The 22,438-nt window shown below is 43.4% G+C and overlaps 1 protein-coding gene across 1 annotated transcript; it reads left to right on the forward strand.

The window, feature by feature from the left end:
* The first annotated feature begins 16,227 nt into the window (after positions 1 to 16,227).
* On the forward strand, positions 16,228 to 17,166 carry LOC132010930 (olfactory receptor 7G3-like). Its single transcript, XM_059388926.1, has one exon. The coding sequence runs from the start codon at positions 16,228 to 16,230 to the stop codon at positions 17,164 to 17,166; it is 939 nt and encodes a 312-aa protein (XP_059244909.1).
* The last annotated feature ends 5,272 nt before the right edge of the window (positions 17,167 to 22,438 follow it).

Here is a 22,438-nt window from a genome sequence, read left to right on the forward strand (position 1 = left end):
AATTTCCCAGTATCATCAATCGAGTCATCCATACGTACACACATACACAAAGCATATTAGCCAGACAACCTGCCCAGCTCCCCAAAGTCAGAAAATAGGGAGCCTTGATATCCATGAGGAATGGATTTAGTCTCAATTTTCTTAGGCACAGAAACTGAAACTCAGAATGGTATAGAACAAATGGATGGGATAATGAGGTAATGAGGTACCACCTCTAAATGTTCTTCCCTCTCTCCCCATGATGCACAAATGCCTTCCTTCCAAAATCCCAAAGATGGCTGAATCATATGGGAACAAATTATGGGGCTCCATTGGCCTGTAGAGTTCCACAGCATCTCCTCTCATGTTAACCTCTCCTTCCCAGTCCTCCTCCATGGCTACTCAGCTTTCTTCTTTCCTTCCCTTTCTAAAGGGGAAAGGGCATTTAATTCTAGTGAAGTGCATCTACCCTAGGAACTTACCGACCACAGCAGACAGACGTGTGGCTGCCATTTTCTAAGACTCTTGAGTAAGTACGCCCAGGATGCTCCTCTTCTTGCTTCTCTGGTCCACCGCAGGCAGGGCTCTGAAATGAAGAGGAATTAACAAAAGAATGTGCAAGCTTTCCATTTCTCCTCTGCACTGAGGGCAATTCCATCATAGCCCATGTAGCATGTGTTCCTTTCAGATTCAAGCAGTCCTTGATCATGGGTCCTTGTTTTTCTTGCCATGGACAACCTCAAAGCAATCTGACAGGCATTCTTATCTTCCTCATCCCTAATGTAAACCTACCATATTAACAAACCACACTGTCCATCACTTATCAAAACTGCCATCTCCACTGAGGTACTTCCCTGGTTTCTCATCTGCAATGGCCCCAAGGCATAGACCTAACTCATTAAGTCATCAGCACCTGACTCCCACTCTGACTCTCCACCTTGATTCAAGATTCTAGGGCGTAAGCTAGCAAACACCCATACTTTCACATCTCAATCACATACCTTGAACTTCTCACCTGAGACTCTTGTTGCTCTCTTGAAGACAAAAAGCCAAACCATCCTGCTCCAAACACAGTAACTACACTCCTACCCTGTTCACTTTTTAATCTGTACTGCACCTGCTCTCTTCCCTCAAAGTGGCATCCAAGCTGTCCAAACTCCCATTATTTTGCTATTTATAACCCCTTATTTCCTTGGCACTACATATAAAATGCCATGGCCCTTTATTTCAATCATGTATTTTCCAAAAACTCAAATTCCATTCTCTCTCTGGCCTATTATAACACCTGTTCTGGATAATTTCAGCAATCTGTCCATCCCAGCTGGGTGATTCCTACCTAAGCAGTTATATGGGAAGCACTAAAATTTTGAGGCCACCGACTCTAAAACAGGTCTTCATCACTAAAAACCCCACAAGTAATTTAATCTCTTAGTTATCTAAAGCTCTTTTCACAATTCCTCCAGGACTTTGAATCTCACATGGTCTCAACTTTCCCTCTTCAACAACAAATGATCTTGTATTTTACTCCACAAACAGTAACGAGGATGAGAAGGATCCTTTCCTTACCATCATGGTTTCTTTCTCCTTTCATTTTGGAAGCAAGGGAGTGTCTTCCTTTTTTTTTTTTTTTTAAGATTTTATTTTTGAGGAGTGCCTGGGTGGCTCAGTCATGAAGCATCTGCCTTCGGCTCAGGTCATAACCCCCAGGGTCTTGGGATAGAGCCCAAAGTCGGGCTTCCTGCTCAGCAGGAACCCTGCTTCTCCCTCTCCCACTCCTCCTGCTTGTGTTCCCTCTCTCACTGTCACTCTGTCAAGTAAGTAAATAAATCTTTAAAAAATATTTAATTTTTGAGTAATCTCTACAATCAGTGGGCTCAAATCCAACCCCAAAATCAAGAGTCACAAGCTCTTCCCATGGAGCCAGCCAGGTGCCCCTCTTCTTTCCTATCTAAAGCCAGGATCTCTGACTTTGCTATGCCACGGTTTCCCATCCTTGACACTACTGACATGTGGGACTGGGTATGTATTTATTATGGGGGACCCATATGCTTTGCAGCATCTCTGGATTCTACCCAGTAGATGTCAGTAGTATCCTCTCCAGCTGCAAAATTAAAACTATCTCCAGATATTGCCAAGTGACCCCTATGGGGCAAAACTGCCCCCATTAAGAAGTACTGGTCTAAGATGTGGGTGAGGATGTGGAGAAAGGGGAACCCTCCTACACTGCTGGTGGGAATGCAAGCTGGTACAACGACTCTGGAAAACAGCATGGAGGTTCCTCAAAAAGTTGAAAATAGAACTACCCTATGACCCAGCAATTGCACTACTGGGTATATATCCTAAAGATACAAATGTGGTGCTCCAAAGGGGCACGTGCACCCAAATGTTTATAGCAGCAATGTTCACAATAGCCAAACTATGGAAAGAACCTAGATGTCCATCAACAGATGAATGGATCAAGAAGATGTGGTATATATACACAATGGAATACTATGCAGCCATCAAACAAAATGAAATCTTGCCATTTGCAACAACGTGGATGGAACTAGAGGGTTATCATGCTTAGTGAAATAAGTCAATGGGAGAAAGACAACTATCATATGATCTCCCTGATATGAGGAAGTAGAGATGCAACATGGGGGGTTTGGAGGGTAGGAAAAGAATAAATGAAACAAGATGGGATCGTGAGGGAGACAAACTGTAAGTGACACAATCTCACAAAACAAACTGAGGGTTGCTGGTGGGAGGGCAGGGAGGGAGAGGGGGATGGGGTTATGGACGTTGGGGAGGCTATGGTGAGTGCTGTGAAGTGTGTAAACCTGGCAATTCACAGACCTGTAGCCCTGGGGATAAAAATACGTATGTTTATAAAAAAATTTCAAAAAATTATAAAAATAAAGAAGTACTCGTCTAATCCCTTCACATCGTCTCTCCAAAGGTTCACTCTATGGTTATTCCTTGGTTTTCTTTTCCATCACCACTGTAAGCACAAAGAGTTATGGGTCCCCAGAAAAAGTAATGATGAGGGAGCAGGAAGCTGGCTGAGGACAAAGCAAAAGCTGGCGCCTTGCACCCCCTCTTCACCCTTTCCCCTCCATAAGTGTAGCATCCCTCAGGCAGCCCTGACTGCCATGAACAATAAGCAAATAGTTAACTTGCAGAGCTCACAATCCTGCTAGACAGGAGTCTCCCTTGGCTTACAAATGTCCTAAATCGCACTAACAAAGACGATTGGTAGCAGGATTGTGACACCCCACCAAAAAGTCTCCCAACTATCTTAATGTTAATGGCTGGTCTAAAGACAACATTGATCCAGCCACAAGGGCAAGGCCTCCTCCTGCAGGCCTGGAACATCCTGGCACCTTGTAGGCCCTCTTTAGCATATGAAAACTCCACTGACACCTCCCTTCCCCTCACCTTCCCCCAACCACAGGGTATATAACATGCCATCCCTCACAACCTGGGGCAACAGCAGCTCTTCCTGCCCATGGGTCCTGTCCCCGTGCTTTAATAAACCACCATTTTGCACCAACGACGTCTCAAGAATTCTTTCTTTAGTCGTCGGCTCCGAACCTCCTCACCCCACCGAACCTGACTTAGGTTCTGGGACTTCATCAGTAAGACATAGCTTTCTTGACATAAGAAAAGACATTTTAGGCCCCAGGCCACCTTGTGATCTATGCGTGACCAGGACTACTTGCCCGAAGCACATTTCTGAATTATCTTTGCAGGATTTAAACTCCATTGATCAAATACCAGATGAACAGGAACCCGAGAACTGACAGATACTGAACCTTGTAGGCCTGGGTCACTTCCATCAACTAAGACTTGGAGTCTGTCACCTTAAAATGACTTCTGCCCCAATTTCAGGCTGAATTTTCCAACGCATAAGCCCGTTTGTGAATGTGTATGCACTCTTAGCTTAAACCTTCCCGTTTCGTTGTTGGAGATGGCACTGTTCTGGGAAACACCCCCGAAGTTTCTCCTTTTATTTTTTTGGAAGTAAAACCTTTTCTTTTCCTCTCCTTTGGCTTAATTGTGTCCTCTGACTTAACACCCACCACGAGGTGAACTCAGTTTTGGGAAACCCCCATCAACTTCTACTTCACTGTATACACACCTCTAATACTTAAGCATAATATAAACGTAATAAATCTCTCCCATCTTGAAACAAATTAATACCTCATGTTCCACTTACCCTCTGGTTACTGCTATCTCCTCTTTACCACCAAACTTCTCAAGAGTCGTCTACCCTCCCACTGCTCCCAATTCCTCCCCTCCCTTAATATACTCCAACCTGGCTTGCACCCCACTATCCCCCTTCACCCCTCTGCCAAGATTGCCATGGGTTTGAGAGAATTAATGAGAGTTAATCCAGTAAATACACTTGTCTTTGACTAAGTTGGTCCCTCAGAGAAATTCTATTGTATACTCTCTAAGTTATTCTCTTCCCTGGGCTTTTGTGACCACACCTTACAGCTCTCGCTACCCTCCGTTCACCTCGGGAAGACTATCCTCCAGGGTAAGTCTTGGCCCCTACTTCTTGGCCCCTACTTCTTGCCGCACTGTGTGTCTTCTCTATCTATACATCCCCCTGAACTTAATTTTCATCTCTATGCTGGTAACACCCAAAATCTCCAGTGAGGGACCTCAAATTAATGCTTAAGACCTATATCCTGCTGCTTTTCAATTACTGTCATCTAAAATTTTCATAGACCGATAGAAATGTAAAAAACTGAACTTATCTCTTCCTCCCCCCCCCCCCATAAAACCATTTGCACACTTGGTAAGGCATGGGAGTTCCCCGGCTATTCAAAGTGGGCAGGAGGGATTACTGGTATCCCACCCTTCATCCCACCCTACAGCTGCAACTAATTGAAACAAGATTAACCATTTGACAAGGGCGTGTGGCCTCTTTGGGCTGCAATCAAAATCTAACAGAATCCTTCATTTCTCTCCCTTTGGCCCAACAGCCACTGAAAAAAAAAATGAAACCAAGAGTCTAGATTGCCATCCTCCATTCCTAACCCCTACTACTAACCCTTAATCTTATCTCCATTCCCTCAATCTTGTTCTCTGCCCTCCAGGTTCAGTATGCACCTAGCTCTAAGCTAAACACCAATCCAACCGTGGGTCACCCCAGCTCACCATGGCTTCCTACCAGCCTTAGCATTAAACCCTTATCTTGCTTTCAAGGTTGGAAACCAGACCATCTAGCTCACCTTCTTCCTCTCTTGCTTTGTTTTCAGCCCAGTCCTGTCTTGCTCAGTTCCCAGAACACTCCAAGCTCTTAGCTGCCCCAGGCATTTTGCATGGGAAAGGCAAACCTGCTAAAATGCTCTCCCCATTCATGGCCCACCACATACCAGCTAACTGCCTAGCTGTGGTGTCTAAATCAGATGTGGAGCCCCTCGAATGTGAGGGATAACTGGGTAGAAGCCCATGGCATATTTGGTGAAAGGATTCAGAAGGGGAACAAAGGAGATTTAAGTTTATTGAATACACAAGGGACAGCAGGCAGGACCGCAGAGAGAGGCTGTGTGCAGTGAGGCAGTGAGGAGGGCTGTTTTTAAAGGGGGAAGGTGGAGTGCCTGGGTGGCTCAGTCAAGTTGAGTGCCCAATTCTTGATTTCAGCTCATGTCATGGTCTCAGTGTCCTGAGATGAGCCCCATATCTGGCTCTGCGCTCAAAGTCTGTTCCAGCTTTTCTCTCTCCCTTTCCCTCGCCCTTCCCCCCACTCCCACACACTCAAAATTTAAAAAAAAAAATCTTTGTGGGGCACCTGGGTGGCTCAGTCAGTTAAGCATGTGCGTTTGGCTCAGATCATGATCCTAGAGTCCCAGGATGGGAACCCACCTTGGGCTCCTTACTCAGTGAGGGGTGTGCTTCTCCCTCTGCATAACCCCCCCCCCCCATCCCCCCTCCCCCCCCCCCCCCCCCCCCTTCTCTTCCCCCCCCAACATCTTTTTTTTTTTTTTTTTTTTAATCCTTAAAAGGGCAAGGTAAGGAAGTACAGCAACAAATGGCATCTTCCCTTTTCTGGGAACTGTGTCTGGTTATAAGTTGCCCATTGGTAAGTTAGGGCCTATGGATAATTTGAAGTGGGCTGCCTGATGGGCCTGCCTTCAGCCAGGGGGTCATGGTGACCCTTTCTGGGTTCCATCGCTCAAGCCTGTTTGCCTAAAAGCAGCCTCTACACTAGTTATTTCTAACACTGTGGCTTTAACATCTCTTCTTTCCAAAAAGCTTTATGAAGCTCAGATCAAGTCCTCCTCTGGCATCCATTGATTTACAATATCTCACCAAAAGCTATCATTTATCACACTTAATGGCTGGACTGTACAATCCAGGGGATCAGACCCTTATTAATTTTGCTTGCTTAGTCCTGTGGGACTGAGCTAACAGTAACAAGCTTAGCGTAGGCAAGAAGTAACTATCTGTGGCCCACACAGGCAACAAAAATGCAAAAACACAGCCCCAAAACCTTGTAGTGTGAACACACTAAATGATAAGAATCACTGACATTTATGTAATAAGAGATTAAAACAATGAAGTTTATTGAGTTTAAAATAAGATGAATTCTATCTAAGTAAACAAGGCTTCAAATTCTATAAAAGACTACGGACCAAATCCTTAGTATTAAAATCGAAGCTGATACCTAATTTGTCCATTATATTTTATCTGGTTGTGGGAAAATAAACATGTATCTCATTAACACTAGACAAAACTCATCTCGTGTAGTCAATTCAACTCCAATTTCATTAACTTCTTAATGAAGTTGTGTTACTTCTTCTACAATCTTGATTTTCAAGTGGTGGGTTTGTAATTTTAGTTGAGCTCATTTGAAAGGAACAAAGCTGGTAACAGAACTCACAAGGTAATACATTCCCCATCCTGATACCCTGTGAACAAAACCTACCCAACATAAAGAACTGAAAAATTACATCTCACAAAACACCCCAATCACAAAGTGTACCCTGATGCCCACAGTCAGGAGCAAACACTCTGGGACACCTGGATGACTCTGTCCATTCAACTGAGGTCAGGATCCCTGGGTCCTGGAATCGAGTCAGGCACTGGGCTCCCTGCTCCCTGCTCAATGAGAAGCCTGCTTCTCTCTCTGCCCCTCCCCCCTACTCATGCTTTCTCTCTCTCACTCTCTCAAGTAAACAAATAAAACCTTTTAAGAAGAAAAAAAAAAGAGCAAACATTCTATAAATTAAAAATTCTCTTACAAAGCAAAGGGTAGAGGAGAACCCCCGCCACAATTACTCACCAAGACACACAGAAATCCATATGTGAGCAAGGTAAGGGTTTGAGCCAGATGGCTGTTCACAAATTCCTGAGCCATACCATGCTTCTGGTCTGGAGAAGCACACAAGGTCACTGCCTTTTCCTAGTAATGCAATTGAAAGGACAAAAGGATTAAAAGACACACCCTGGTCTCCTCAATTAGACTTAAGTAGTGCACTTTGGATAGGGGTACTGATAACCAAAGAGTATGCCCTGATGACCTTAATTCCACTTACTTGGTATTTCCTAAATATCCAGAAAAATACGAGGACTCAGAAATCTCAGTAGAGTGATTCCCTGCCTACGAAAGTCTAAATTGCTTCTTTTTGCAGGGTATTTTATCATTCGCTCATTCATTCATTCATTGAATAAATATTAATTGAGTGTCTACTGTGTACCATGCACGATTCTAAATATCGGGAATGCAGAAGAAACCACACACAATTATACAGAAAAATCAAGTAAGAAAGCTCTCACAATGACAACTGCTTAAAGAGAAGTAAATGGTAAAGGAATAGTGAGTGATTAGTGTAGGTGAAGACAGGAACTCTTATTTCCCTAGTTAGCAATTGTGGGCTTTTATTTTTTTTTTTTTAATGAGTTATAATTGACACAACACAGGCTCCCTTTGAGGAGCTAATGTTGCAGCTGAGACCTTGACAAGACTGATCACACTTCCTGCTTGACGTAATTTAGGCCAAATTGACAGAGACATCTGGGTCCTCAATTTTCTGTGAACTTGTTTCATCCACATCAGGTCCAGATTCCCACAGCCCACAACACGTGAACCTTCCTACCTCAACTTTCCTGTTAGTGCAATATTTAATGCAGGCCGTTGAGTTTCAAGACACAGGCTTCTTTCCCTTTCCCCAGCTACCAGCCTCTCTGCATATTAAACTTTTGCTCACCCACTCCTCCCCCATTGTGGCATAAACTTTGCATGTCTTCCCGTCGCAAGAGAAAGTCTTAAGAAAGTCTTTTCGGGGGCACCTGGGTGGCTCAGTCAGTTAAGTGTCTGCTTTTGGCTCAGGTAATGATCCCAGAGTCCTGGGATCGAGCCCACATCGGGCTCCCTGCTCAGCAGGAAGTCTGCTTCTCCCTCTGCCCCTGCCACATACACTCTCTCTCTCTGTCAAAAAAAAAAAAAAAAAAAAAAAATTTAAAAAGAAATAAGTCTTTCCATATTAATTTTGAAGTACCCTTTGAAAAGAAATTTATCAACCTGAATTACAAGTGCCGACTATGGGGACTACCTGGGAGAAGACATTTCCAAAGAGAAATGCCAGTACAAAGGTCTTCAGGCATGAACAAGCTTGGAGAGTTGGCAGAAGACAGACTCCCTCTCATGGGGGAGCCAAGTTCCTCTGCAGAGCTGACCACTCAGTCCTTTTCCAACCCTACCTTCAACGACTCCCCACTAGTGGAATGCAATCATGGGAGGAGAATTTACACTACAGAAACCCGCCACTGTCACAAATGAGAACTTTTTACCAACTTCCCAGCAAAACATTGCCTCTTACCACTGGTCTCTTCATTTCTGTTATGGGTATAAAAATGGCACCTACCTCATAGGTTGAGACAAGTTCTTGGCTCATACCAGTAATATTTAATCGACTCTTATTTGGGTCATGGTGAGCAAAAAATGGCAAGTCCTTGTTCTTTCAGAGTTGGAGCTTACAGCACAAAGAGGGCTTTATTCGAACAATGGCGGGAATCCCGCATCTCTGTACGGTTGTAGGTGAGTGCCATCAATGACTAGCCACCATGCAGGAGAGCCCCAAATCAAGAACACTTGCCCAGGACCAGAGTCAAGCAGGTGCTGCTAAGGCAAAAATCTGGAGATGCCATCACTAGTGTTTCCACAATAGAATGCAGAAAGCATTTTAAACACTACATATTTTATTTTAAATACTACATATTTTAGAACCTATAAAAATATATATATTGCCAACACATACTCACAAAACATTTGCTTAGGGAAAAAAATTGCTTAGGATTGTGGTAAGTTAAACTTTGCCAATTAAGAGATGCTTTCAAGTCAATAAGGGTATTGGCAAGAACCATGAAGACAATCAGGAACGACTAGGCTTCGGGAAACTGCCTCCTGGAAAGGGGAGTGGTACTTGACGAATGATAACCTTCTCTGATTGTGAGCATCTTCATCAGCCCTGGACTGTGAGCTCTAATCCTGGAACACAGGAGAGGCAGGAAAAGGAAAGGACAAATGCATTACACCCTGTCAGGTAATTAGCAAGCCGGCAGTTTCCCGCCTTCTGCTGCGGGAGTAGAATGAAGAGAGAACAATCTGGGAGCACCTGGTGGCTCAGTCGGTTAAATATCTGACTTTGGGTCCCGTCATGATGTCAGGGTCCTGGGATTGATCACCGCATGGGGCTCAAGGCTCAGCAGGCAGTCTGCGTCTCCTTCTCCCTCTGCCCCTCCCCCCACTTGAGCACGCGCGCTCTCTCTCTCTCTCTCTTTCCAATAAATAAAATATTTAAAAAGGAAAGAGAGAGAATAATTTGGCTAATGAGGAGCTTTGGAAATGAGGCCTCTAGGGACAGGAAAAAAATGTAAATAGGCTCCCTGTCCCCTATCAACACAATCTTGCACCTACCAGACCAGGGAGGAAGACATCACTTCTTAGAGAATTTTCTTGTCCAGAAACTCCACACAAGACCATCTCCTTGAACTTCTCAAAGGCCAACTTGTCTTCAACATCTACATCCTGGAAAGAAACTCAACTCCTGGGGCCTTCTGTGGGACCATCCTGGAGATACAGAAATCCCCTGTAAGTTCTGGAGAAAAGGGGCCATTTACTATTATTATTATTATTTCCATGTAGGGGTAGTCCTAGGTTAAGTAGGAAGGCTAAAGCAGTGGTTCTCAAAATGTCCCCAGACTAGCAGCCAGGACTGGGTTCATATATCTACAACATGGACAGTCACAGGGAACCCCACTCTTGGTTTAATGCTTTGTTGTCACAGTCTTGAAGTTTTTGAACTAGGGGGTCCTACATTTTCATTTTGCCCCAGGACCTGAAAATGGTGCAGCTGGTTTCACCTGAAGTATGCTCACCTGGGGAGTTCTTTGAAATACACTTTCTCAGTCCTCACCTAGATATGCTGAAATCTGGGGAGGTGCCCAGCAACCAGTTTTTAAGAAACCCTTCAGGTGAGTCTGATGCATGGTCAGATTGGAATAGTTGTCTAAAGGCACTCCAAAGAAGGTCCTGAGTCAGTCTCATAAAGGCACTCCCGATTTTTCACTAACTACTTGGCGTATTTCCAAGTCCTCAGACTCTGGATTCACAATTGCTGCTGTCTCTGCTGACACCTTTTCCTCACCTGAAGATGCCAGGCTGCTCCAGTGCACCACTTTCTCTCCCTGGTAGAATAGGAGGGGACCTTTCTGCTCTCTCCCCACATTTCTAGTTTTAAATCCAATCCTTTGAGGAAGGCACTGAAATTCAAGGGAAGGAGGCCAGTCTCCCCAGTCTACTTGCCACTTAAGAGTTGTAGTAGAATTTTCAAAACGGTCTTCTTCCCTCATAACTCAGGGGTGTTGCCCCATAGTTGTTCTCTCTCCTCCTCCTGCTGCTCCTTTATCTTCCTGTCCCTTTCCCCTACACCCTCCAATACATGCCATTCAAAGGGAGGAATCATGTCAGGATCTTCTCAAGTTCCAGTGATAGTAATATAAATAATATGAGCAAACAAGTATGAGACACTCATAATAATATGAGACACTCAGACATGTACTTTGCTTTTTCCTTCTTATGTGCATTCCTGGAATGTTGATACTATATTCTCATTTCTATTATGCACATAAAAAATTAAAGCTCTGTATGCCTGTGTGGCTCACTTGGTTAAGCATCTGCCTTTGGTTCAGGTTATGATCCCAGGGTCCTGGAATCGAGTCCTGCATCATTCTCCCTGCTTAGCAGGGAGCCTGCTTCTCCCCATGCTTGTGCTTTCTCTCTGTCTCTCTGGCAAATAAATAAATAAAATCCTTTTTAAAAAATATTTATTTATTTATTTGACAGATCACAAGTAGGCAGAGAGAGAAAGGGGGGAAGCAGGCTCCCTGCTGAGCAGAGAACCCGAAGTGGGGCTCAATCCCAGGACCCTGAGATCATGACCTGAGTTGAAGGCAGGGGCTTAACCCACTGAGCCACCCAAGCACCCCAATAAATAAAATCTTAAAAGAAAGAAAGAAAGAAACAGGGGTGCCTGGGTGGCTCAGTTAAGTGCCTTTGGCTCAGGTCATGATCCCAGAGTCCTGGGATCCAGCCCCACATCGGGCTCCCTGCTCATCGGGAAGCCTGCTTCTCCCTCTCTCACTGCTTATGTTCCCTCTCTCACTGTGTCTCTCTGTCAAATAAATAAAATAAAAAAAGAAAGAAACACCCTAACAAAACCTCAAGCATGTTTATGGGTTTCCTAAATTGGCTTTGATTGGATTGAATCCAGATGGGCTCATTCTACACCGTGCTTTAGAAACTTCCACAGCAATGGTTTTCAAAGTGTGGTTCCCGGCCCTCCACCCAACTGTATCAGCATCACCTGGTAACTCATTAGAAATGTGAATACTAGGGCTCCACCCCACACCTAGTCAGCTGGAAATTCTTGGGTAGGGAAGAGAGATCTGTGTGGGTTTTTTTTCATTGAAATATAGTCAGCCTACAATATTACATTGGTTTAAAGTGTATGACGCAGCGATTTGACAATTATATATGTTAAAAAATGCTCACACCATGTAAGTGTAGTCACTGTCTCCCACTGTGCAAAGTTATTACAGTATTATTGACTATATTCCCTATGCTGTACTCCTCATCCTCATGATTTATTTCTCTTATAAATGGAAGCTCATACTTCTTCATCTCCTTTGCCTATTTTTATTTTTTTAATTTAGAGAAAGAGTGCCTAGGAGTGTGGGGAGGAACAGAGGGAGAGAGAGAATCTCAAGCCGACTCCCTGCTGAGTGCAGAGTCTGACTCAGGCTCAGTCCCAGGATCCTGAGATCATAACCTGAGCCAAAACCAAGAGCCGGATGCTTAGTCGACTGTGCCACCCAGGCACTCCTCCCCTTTGCCTATTTCATCCATCTGCCCCTGGCTTTGTGTTCCCTAAGAACACCCGTGAAGTGTGAGAAATGAGGGGCAACTGATCTCTCAAAGCACCATGAAGGACAGGAGCATAATGAACTAAATCAGATAAAAGTTTCTTCAATGTTTTGTATTAATTAACTTATTTTTCTAACCATAGAAAATATACATGACATAAAAGGTACCGTTTTAACCATTTTTCAGTGTCCAGTTCAGTAGTATTAAGTACATTCGCAACGTTGTACAGCATCCCCGTCATCCATTTCCAAAAATTCTTTTAACTTGCAAAACTGAAACTGTCCCCCATAAACACTAACTCTCTATCCCCCTCTGCCAGCTCCATCACCCATCATCCCACTTTCTGTCTCTATAAATGTGACTCCTCTGGGGACCTCACAGAAGTGGAATCATACAATATTTATCTTTTTCTTTTAAAGATTTTTATTTATTTATTTGACAGAGAGCTACACAGAGAGAGATAACAAGTAGGCACAGACAGGCAGAGAGAGAGGGAGAAGCAGGATCTCTGCTGAGCAGGGAACCCCATGTGGGACTCGATCCCAGAACCCTGGGATCATGACCTGAGCCACAGGCAGCCGCCTAACCAACTGAGCCACCCAGGTGCCCCCGGTATTTATCTTTCTGAGACTGGCTTATTTCACTTAACATAATGTCCTCAAAGTTCATCCATGTTGTAGCAGGTGTCGGAATGTCGTTCCTTTCCAACCCTGAATAATATTTAATATTCCATTGTATGGATATGCCACATTTTGTTTATCCATTCATCATTGGACTGTTGGGTTGCTCCCACATTTTGGCCATTGTGAATAATGCTCCTATGAGCATGGATGAACAAATATATCTTCGAGACCCTAATCTCAATGCTTTCAAGTATATTCTCAGATTAGGAATTGCTAAATCATATGGCAATTCTACTTTTTAATATTTTTTATGAAACCCTTCAACATTTTAACACAGAGGAATTATAAATACTCTTTTGCACATTTTTAAGTTTCCCAAATGTATAACCTCCGTTCATGTTTCTGCAATAGTCGCTGTTGAAAAAGGTAACAGTCTGTGTGTCAGGAAATCAAAGGGAAAGGGAATATCCTAAACCAAGTTCAACATTTTCTTCTCCATAAAGACTACTACATTGCGTCTTGGCCTTTTGGCTAAGATCAAGTGTAAAAATTACTATAACCACTATACTGTTCTTTATAAAAATAACAACAATAGCAATAATTATAGCCAATATTTCTGGAGTATTCTTATGTCCCTAGCACTGAGACCTTTTCTTGTTTAATGCATAGAGCATCTTACTCATTTGAAGGACATAAATGTCCTTTGAACTTTTGTCAGCTTCTCTCTTCATGAACTGTCCTGCCACCCTTGCTTCATAAACCATCCTGCAGACTGTGATCCTGTCCAGTGGCCTGGATGTTAGCACTGGCTGGTTCAACCATTCTCTCCCAAACTTAGGCCAGTCTGAGGGCAGAAGAAAAAATGCTCACTTACCCACTCTGGTCTCTCAAGACTCTGCACATTCCATCCTCCCTGTACTTCTGTTATGAATATGGATCCTTCCTAAGAGAGTTTGGTTCTGATTAGAGCAGGAAATGATACAGGTTTGTCAGTAATGACAAAACAGCATACCAGCTCCTAGAATTACTCACTCTTGAAGATTTCTTGACTCAGCGGTGAGGTGGAGTGTCGCTTTTACGAGGTGGCAGCTGCTGGGAGTACATCATCCCATCTGTAATTATTACAGGGGCCAGATAATGAAGGGACTTGAATGCCATTGAGGACTTGGTGGTTTCATGGATTTCAGAATGTCACTGAAGAATCCTGCAAGGTTGTGCTAGACCTCTGCTGGCCCTAGGGGGAAGATTGCTCTGTAAAGATGCACAAAATCAAACGCACTCAAGAGTACTTGGAAGGTAGGGAATAATTACAAAACCATTGCTATTTGGACATATCCTAGAGAATGGCTACTCAGAAAAAAATCCGTCAAAGGAAATATGCTATAGGGGCACCTATTGGTACATGGAACCCTTGATCATGGGTTTGCGAATTTGAGCCCCACTGGAGTAGAGATTACTTCAAACTAAAATCTTTTTTTAAAAAAAAGAATATAGGGGTGCCTGGGTGGCTCAGTGGGTTAAAGCCTCTGCTTTTGGCTCTGGTCATGATGCCAGGGTCCTGGGATCGAGCCCCGCATTGGGCTTTCTGCTCAGCAGGGAGCTTGCTTCCCCCCCAACCCCGCCACCTTACCTCTCTGCCTACTTGTGATCTCTGTCTGCCAAATAAATAAAATCTTAAAAAAAAAAAAAAGAATATACTAGGGGCATCTGGGTGGCTCAGTGGATTAAGCCTCTGTCTTCAGCTCAGGTCATGATCTCAGGGTCCTGGGATTGAGCTCCACATTGGGCTCTCTGCTCAGCAGGGAGCCTGCTTCTCCCTCTCCCACTCTCCCTGCTGTGTTCCCTCTCTTGCTCTGTCTCTCTTGGTCAAATAAATAAATAAAATCTTTTAAAAATTTTAAAAATAAAATCAAATCACTCTTCCTCAGATTCTGGACATGACCCATGTATCTGGCTCTAAGCTTACTAGCAGAAAGAAGATGAAGGAAAGAAAAGAAAAAAGGAAGGAAGAGAGGGAGGGAGAGAAGGGAAGAGAAAAAGAAATATGATTATTAGAGAAAATAATCAGTTGCTCATAAAAAGAATTAGCTATTCTTTTTTTTTTTAAGATTTTATTTATTATTTATTCAACAGACAGAGATCACAAGTAGGCAGAGAGGCAGGCAGAGAGAAGGGAAGCAGGCTTGCTGCAGAGCAGAGAACCCAATGTGTGGCTCGATCCCAGGACCCCGGGATCATGACCTGAGCTGAAGGCAGAGGCTTTACCCCACTGAGCCACCCAGGTGCCCATTAGCTATTCTTGTTTTAAGGAACAGACAAGAATTTTCCCTCTCGATGTGACATTTCCTCAATAGACACAACAGACAGACTTATTCAGCCTTTTCTTAGAATGTCGTTTATTGTCACTGTAGGCTTGTGATGACAAATCACGAGTCCTGCAAAAGCAATTCTTTTGAAACAGACAGGTCCCGACAGAAGGATCTGATGTAATTATAAAATTCAGGATATTTAAAGGAATGGATTAATAGTGTTATTCCTCACATGGAGGCAGTAGAGAATGTCAGAGTTTAATTTCCAGGATTACCTGAGATTGGCAATTATGAGCAGACCCAGTTCAGAGTTAACTACACAGTTAAGATTTTCTGAGAAAGTAAAGCTGTCTAACAAGGTTTAATTGTTTGAAGAAACCATTAGAGTTTAGCGCTAGATCTTAAACTGGCATGCAGGCATGATAGTTCCTTAAAAAAATAATAAAACAGCACTTATTCTCATTCTTAATTTTAGAATTAGAAAAATGGGTGATACATAGAAGTCATTCAAAATTTCCTTGGTGAGGGAAGAAAGGATAAAGGAACCTGATGAGAAGAATTGTTTAAATATTACAAGATTTTTAAAAATTTTTTATTATTTATCTGACAGAGAGAGAGAGAGAGATCACAAGTAGGCAGAGAGGCAGGCAGAGGGCGGGGGGGGGGGGAAGCTGGCTCCCTGCTGAGCAGAGAGCCCAATGTGGGGCTCGATGTGGGGCTCGATCCCAGGACCCTGGGATCATGACCCGAGCTAAAGGCAGAGGCTTTAACCCAATGAGCCACCCAGGTGCCTCTAAATATTAAAATATTTTAAAGCAATAGATAAAAGACTTCTCTCCAACAAGGGATGCCTGTGTGTCTGTTTCACTGTCACTAACTCAGCAGACACGTCAGCCATATGGAATCAGAAAACCAGACAGAAGTATCAGAATTCTTCCTCACCGGACTTTCCGAGGATCCAGAACTGCAGCCCCTTCTCTTCGGGCTGTTCCTCTCCATGTACCTGATCACTGTGTTTGGGAACCTGCTCATCATCCTGGCGGTCAGCTCTGACCCGCACCTCCACACGCCCATGTACTTCTTCCTCTCCAACCTGTCCTCTGTTGACATCTGTTTAACCTCCACTATAGTCCCCAAGATGCTGCTGAACATCCAGACGGAGAGCAAAGCCATCACCTACGCAGGCTGCCTCACTCAGCTGTATTTTTTCATGGTTTTTCTATGTATGGACAATTTACTGCTAACTGTGATGGCTTATGACCGCTATGTGGCCATCTGCTGTCCTCTGTATTACGCGGTCATCATGAACCTCCGCCTCTGTGGCCTGCTGATTCTTCTCTCCTTGCTCATGAGCATTGGAAATGCCCTGCTCCACAGTCTGATGGTCTTGCCACTGTCCTTCTGCACAGACTTGCGAATCTCCCACTTCTTCTGTGAGCTTGCTCAGATCCTCAAGCTTGCCTGTTCTGACACTCTTACCAATAACATTCTGGTGTATTTCATGACCAACCTGTTGGGGGTTGGTCCCATCTCAGGGATAATTTTCTCTTACACTCGAATTGTCTCCTCCATCCTGAGAATCCCATCAACTGGTGGGAAGTTCAAAGCTTTTTCCACCTGTGGGTCTCACCTGTCTGTTGTTTTCTTATTCTATGGGACTAGTGTTGGAGTCTACCTTAGTTCTGCAGCTTCGGTCTCCTCCAGGAGGAGAGCAGTGGCCTCAGTGATGTACACGGTAATTACGCCCATGATGAACCCCTTCATCTACAGCCTGAGGAACAGGGACATGAAGGGAGCCTTGAGGAAACTCATCTCTGCGACACCTTCCTTTTCATGATTCTGTCATCTGGCTTGGGTATAGGTTTCTGGAAGGACTAAAAGGGAATGAAATACTGCGTATGCTAGAAATTCTGACTTCCCCCTAATTGAATTCTAACAAACTGGTTAATCATGACTTTCAGGTCAGATTTTGTATTAAGTCCTACAGTCCCATGTTTTAGTGCCTGCCATTTATTAACTAACTTAACTCTCTGAGTTCACATCAACATCTATAAAATGGGCCGAGTAATATTACATTTGATTATTAAATCAATGCTATCATGTTTGAAGCTACATTTCTTTCTTTTTTAAAATTTTTTTAAAAGATTTTATTTATTTACTTGAGAGAGCAAGAGAGTGAGCGAGAGAGCATGGGCAGGGAGAGAGTCAGAGGGAGAAGCAATGCAGGACTCATCCCAGGACTCCAGGATCATGACCTGAGCTGAAGGCAGTCGCTCAACCAACTGAGCCACCCAAGCGCCCCGAAGCTAAATTTCCTTACTAAGCAGGCTTTATGGAGGAAACTGTTTTTAAGCAGAACTTACTTTCTGGGGTGTATTCTGTGTGCCCTCTGAGAGTGGCGTGGGAAGGAAATTTGTACAGATGGAAGGCTGGCTTTTGTCTCTATGGAAAACTATTTGGTGTTTGTCCACAGTTCCCGGCACAGAACTCCTGGGACTCTCCTGATTGATAAGAGTGTCCTGGGCATGCTAATGAGACAAGTCACTGTTCTGGGACACCTAGATAGCCCGGTTGCCAGAAAGACCAAGAAGTGGTTAGAAGATTGGGACTTTCAGCTCCAACCTCCATCCTCCAGGTGTTGGAGGTTGAACTAATCTACCAATGACCAAGGATTCAATCAACCCAACCTATGTAATGAAACCTACAAAAAAAAACCCACCAAAAAACTAAAAGGACAGAGTTCAGAGAGCTTTCGGGTTGGTGGACAAGAACACACCCATGTTCTAGGAGGGTAGAACACCCCAGGCTGCCCAGGGACGGCAGCTCGGGACCCTTCTGGACATGGCCCTACATATCTTTATCTGGCTATTCATTCTCATCCTTTGTAAAGAAAAAAAAAAAGAGTCAGTAATCTAGTAAGTAACCTGTTTTCCTGAATTCTGTGAGCTGCTCTAGGAAATTCATCAAACCTGAGGAGAGGGCCAAGGGAACCCCTCTGATTTACAGCCAGTCAGTCAATAGCATAGGAGACAATCTGGACTTGCAACTGGTTTCTCAAATGGGGCAGCAGTAGCCTTGTGGGACTGAACCCTTAATTCGAGGGATGTGACACTCTATCCAGGTAGATAGAATCAGAACTAAGTTGAATGACAAAACACCCAGCTGGTAGCCAGAAAGAATGTGTGTCATTCAGTGTGAGGAAACAAACACATGCACATTTGGAGGCTAGAGGTATCAGGAGTTCTAAGGGTTGTGTGAGGTTAAAGGAGATGCAGAGGGGAAGTAAAATTTTCTTTAGACCCATGAAGCCTAAAATATTTACCATATGGTCCATTACAGAAAAAGATTGGCTTCTTACTCTTTTCTGTCTCTCAGCGAAAACTCAGAGGCCCTTGCTTCTGAATTTTTATAATTAAATTCGACAAACTCCATATAAAAATCCTAGAAGTCTGAACTGCTATTTCAAATGCAAGTTAACAAACATATGAATAACGATCAGTAACTCCAAGGGAACATCAAGGTGCACCTCAAAATCCTCAGATCCTGTGTGCTTCCTGCATCTCCGAAGGAGGAGAGGTTTTCAGATATGGCCGCCCAGCATGTAGAGCTCTGGTTCTCAAAGGAGAGACAAGCAGTGATTTTTTTGTGTTCATGCCCCCTGTACTCGCACCTGGGCACTAACCGCGTTTGGAGCCCAGTGTACCTGTAATGGGAGTGTCCTGCGCATTGGGGGATGTCCTTGCCTCTGCCACCAGGTGCCAGGAGCTCACCCCGCCCAAACTCAGCTCTGACATCCAATCACTTCTCATTGAGAACCCCTGCTCAAAATAATAATAATAATTATTATTATTACTGAAAACAGGTAAGGCATCTCAGAGAAAACCGGTCATTTATGTCTGTTGTTCGAATACCAACCTGTAAAGGAGAATGACAATATTCAACGTCATCTGTGCTGCGGGAAAACCAAGACGGTTAATCCCCCCACCTCCCACCCTTTCGTGTTCCAGAAACTACTTACCACAGAGAGCTCCCTTCCCCCTATGACTTGGATAAGACTCACTGGTGACCCCCTTGTTTACCCACGACAAAGCTAGACACACACCCTCCAAATTCCCAATTTCCGCCCCAAGGTTCTAACTTTCTATGCATGGTCTCAACTGTGTCTTTACAGCTTTTTGTTTTTCCTTTCACCCCTGTGTCTCTCTCTAGGGATGTTTTAAAAAGCAGGAGACTCTACAAATTTCATAGTCACTATTGTTACAGCAGTAAAGTGGGTGCAACACCACTTCACCCCCGACCCCCGTGCTTTCTCTTGGTCTTCATTAACTACCATGGATGATCATTTGAGTAATCGCGATACCGCTATCAGCCGTGTCATCCATGCCCCATTTCCCTTGTCACAAAGAGGTCATCCATGAGCTCCTCAAGCATGTAACCAACCCAACCTCAGACCCCTATAAGAGACCCTCTTTCTTGAGGCCAATCATGGTACCCCTTACTATATTTATCAAGGCCCAGTAGGATTCAGATGACTCAAGAATAACTTGAGTAGAGCTTAATAAGGCAATATTTACAAAGGTATGGGTGGGCTTAGGAAATTCACAAGGAGTAGTGTGGAACCCTATGTCTATTAAGAGAAGGCTGCTTTTTCACCATCAATGATGTCTTCTTCTTCTTCTTCTTTTTTTTTTTTTTTTTAAGTCGGCTCCATGTCGAACCCTATGCAGGGCTTGAAATCGCAACCCTGAGATCAACACCTGAGCTGAGACCAAGTGTCAGACGCTGAACAGATTGAGCCACCTAGGCACCCCAATGATATCTTTTGATGAGTAGTTTGTTTGTTTGGTTGGGGTTTTTTGAGCAGTTTCTAATTTTAATGCATTCTGGTTTATCAAATATTTCTTTCCTTTGCCTCCTAATTAAGAAATATCTTCCTATTCCACGACATGAAGACACATTTTTCTCTATATTTTTTGTTTTACCTCTCACATTTATTTCTGCATTCATTCTAGAATGATTTTGATTTTGATGGATAGTATGAGAATGGATTCAGCTTTACTGAAAAGATGGTCCCTTGCCCCACTGCACTCGTTGCCATCATACACTAGGTGGCACTGTTCTCTTGCATTGGTCAGGTTTTACTCCCGCATCAATCCCAAAGGGGGAATTTAAGGCTATTTACGCAAAGTTCAAAAACCAGGCAGAACTATTCTATGATGCATAAGACAGGGTGAAAAAAATACTTCCTCCTACCCTTCTAGGTTCTAGGTTGGGGTTTTGTAACAAAAGTCAGATTAACAAAGGAAAACATGCAAATGTATTTAAGTTTTATTTGGCACGGGACCCTTTAAAGGGAAATGAAAGCACAAAGTTGTTAACCTAGACGTTTTTCTGCTAGGTTTGATGAAGAGTAGAAAGTCGTGGGAAAATGTGTTAGGGCAATAGGGTATGAGTTTAAGGCAATAGTAAACTGAGGCAAATTTAGCAATCCCATTCATTTGGATTCCTCTCTGTGTCCCTCCATCTTTTTTTTTTTTTTTTTAAAGATTTTATTTATTTATTTGACACAGAGAAAAAGAGAGAGATCACAAGTAAGCAGGCAGAGAAAGAGGGGGAAGCAGGCTCAGAGACCCTGATGCAGGGTTCGATCCCAGGACCCTGAGATCATGACCTGAGCGGAAGGCAGAGGCTTAACCCACTGAGCCACCCAGGCACCCCATGTGTTCCTCCATCTTTAGAGACAAGGATGCTTCTTTCCTTTGGGTATAGAAAGGACATCCATCATATGCCCATCTTAAGGTCTGCGTCAGGGGAAAGCAGAGAGTCCTTGCTGAACCCGCCATTTCTCAAATTCCTTCAACTTAGCATATTCAATGTCAGAAGATGTCATATTTTAAGGCAGCCGTATTTGGAACCCTGTCAGATGTTAAAAGAATTTATAATAGGGTTTTTCTTGGAGGATGAGGGGTTGTAGTGACCAGGAGAAACATGAAAGAGGCTTCTGGGTTCCTGGTAATTTTCTTTTTAAAAAACCTGGGTAGGAAAAAAAATTAAAAAGTAAAAAAAATACATAAAAACAAAATAAAAAATAAAAAACCTAGGTAGCAATTGCATAGGTATGTATCCTTTGTGAACACTTTGATGACTTGTGCATAGATGTGCCCACTTTTAAAATTTATTCACAGACTCTCTGCATGTTTGTTATACTTCTTCCTTTTTTTTTTTTTTTTTTTTGGCAGACAGAGATCACAACTAGGCTGAGAGGCAGGCAGGGGGGTGGGTGGGGAAGCAGGCTCCCTGCTGAGCAGAAAGCCTGATACGGGCCTCAATCCCAGTACCCTAAGATCCCAACCTGAGCCGAAGGCAGAGGCTTTACCCACTGAGCCACCCACACGCCCCTGTTATACTTCAACAAATAATTTTTAAAAGTCCGCTTTATCTCTTTCCATCTTCTCAAGGTAGTGTGAACGACTAAAAGCCATTTAAACAAGTAGGGGAATGTTTACCAGTATAAACTCATCAACTGCGAAAATTAATAATAACAGGAAATCTTGTTAGAATGGAGTCTAGAAGGTGGGAAGATGGGGGGGGGGGTGGTGTTCTCAGCCCCACCACTGGTTGCCAATTGCAGACCAAACAGGAAGAGAGGTACCTTGCAAGAGGTACCCCAGCAAGAGGATGAAAGGTTTCTCCTCTCCTAGCAACAGCCCAGGCAATGAGACTTCACCACTCAGCCAACGAAAAACCACTATACTTCAATCTACCAATTCATTCCAAAGTACTTTTTGTTTATGACAGCCTTCCCAACTTCCTGCTTTCCTTTATCATAGACCGTTCCTCTCCTTTATTCTGTGGACTCCGTAGCTGCTGGTCCTGAGTTGCAATTCTCTACTATTCCCACATATTTTTTTTTTTTTTTTTTTTGCTGGTAAAATAACTGGTAGTTTCATTTTTAAGGTTAACATATTTTATCTCATTACAATAATCATATCTTTTTTTTTAAGATTTTTTTTATTTTTTTAAAAGCTTTTATTTATTAATTTGACAGAGAGAAATCACAAGTAGTCGGAGAGGCAGCCAGAGAGAGAGAGAGAGATAGGGAAGCAGGC

The sequence above is a fragment of the Mustela nigripes genome, chromosome 2, assembly GCF_022355385.1.
Source record: "Mustela nigripes isolate SB6536 chromosome 2, MUSNIG.SB6536, whole genome shotgun sequence".
Lineage (NCBI taxonomy): Eukaryota > Metazoa > Chordata > Mammalia > Carnivora > Mustelidae > Mustela > Mustela nigripes.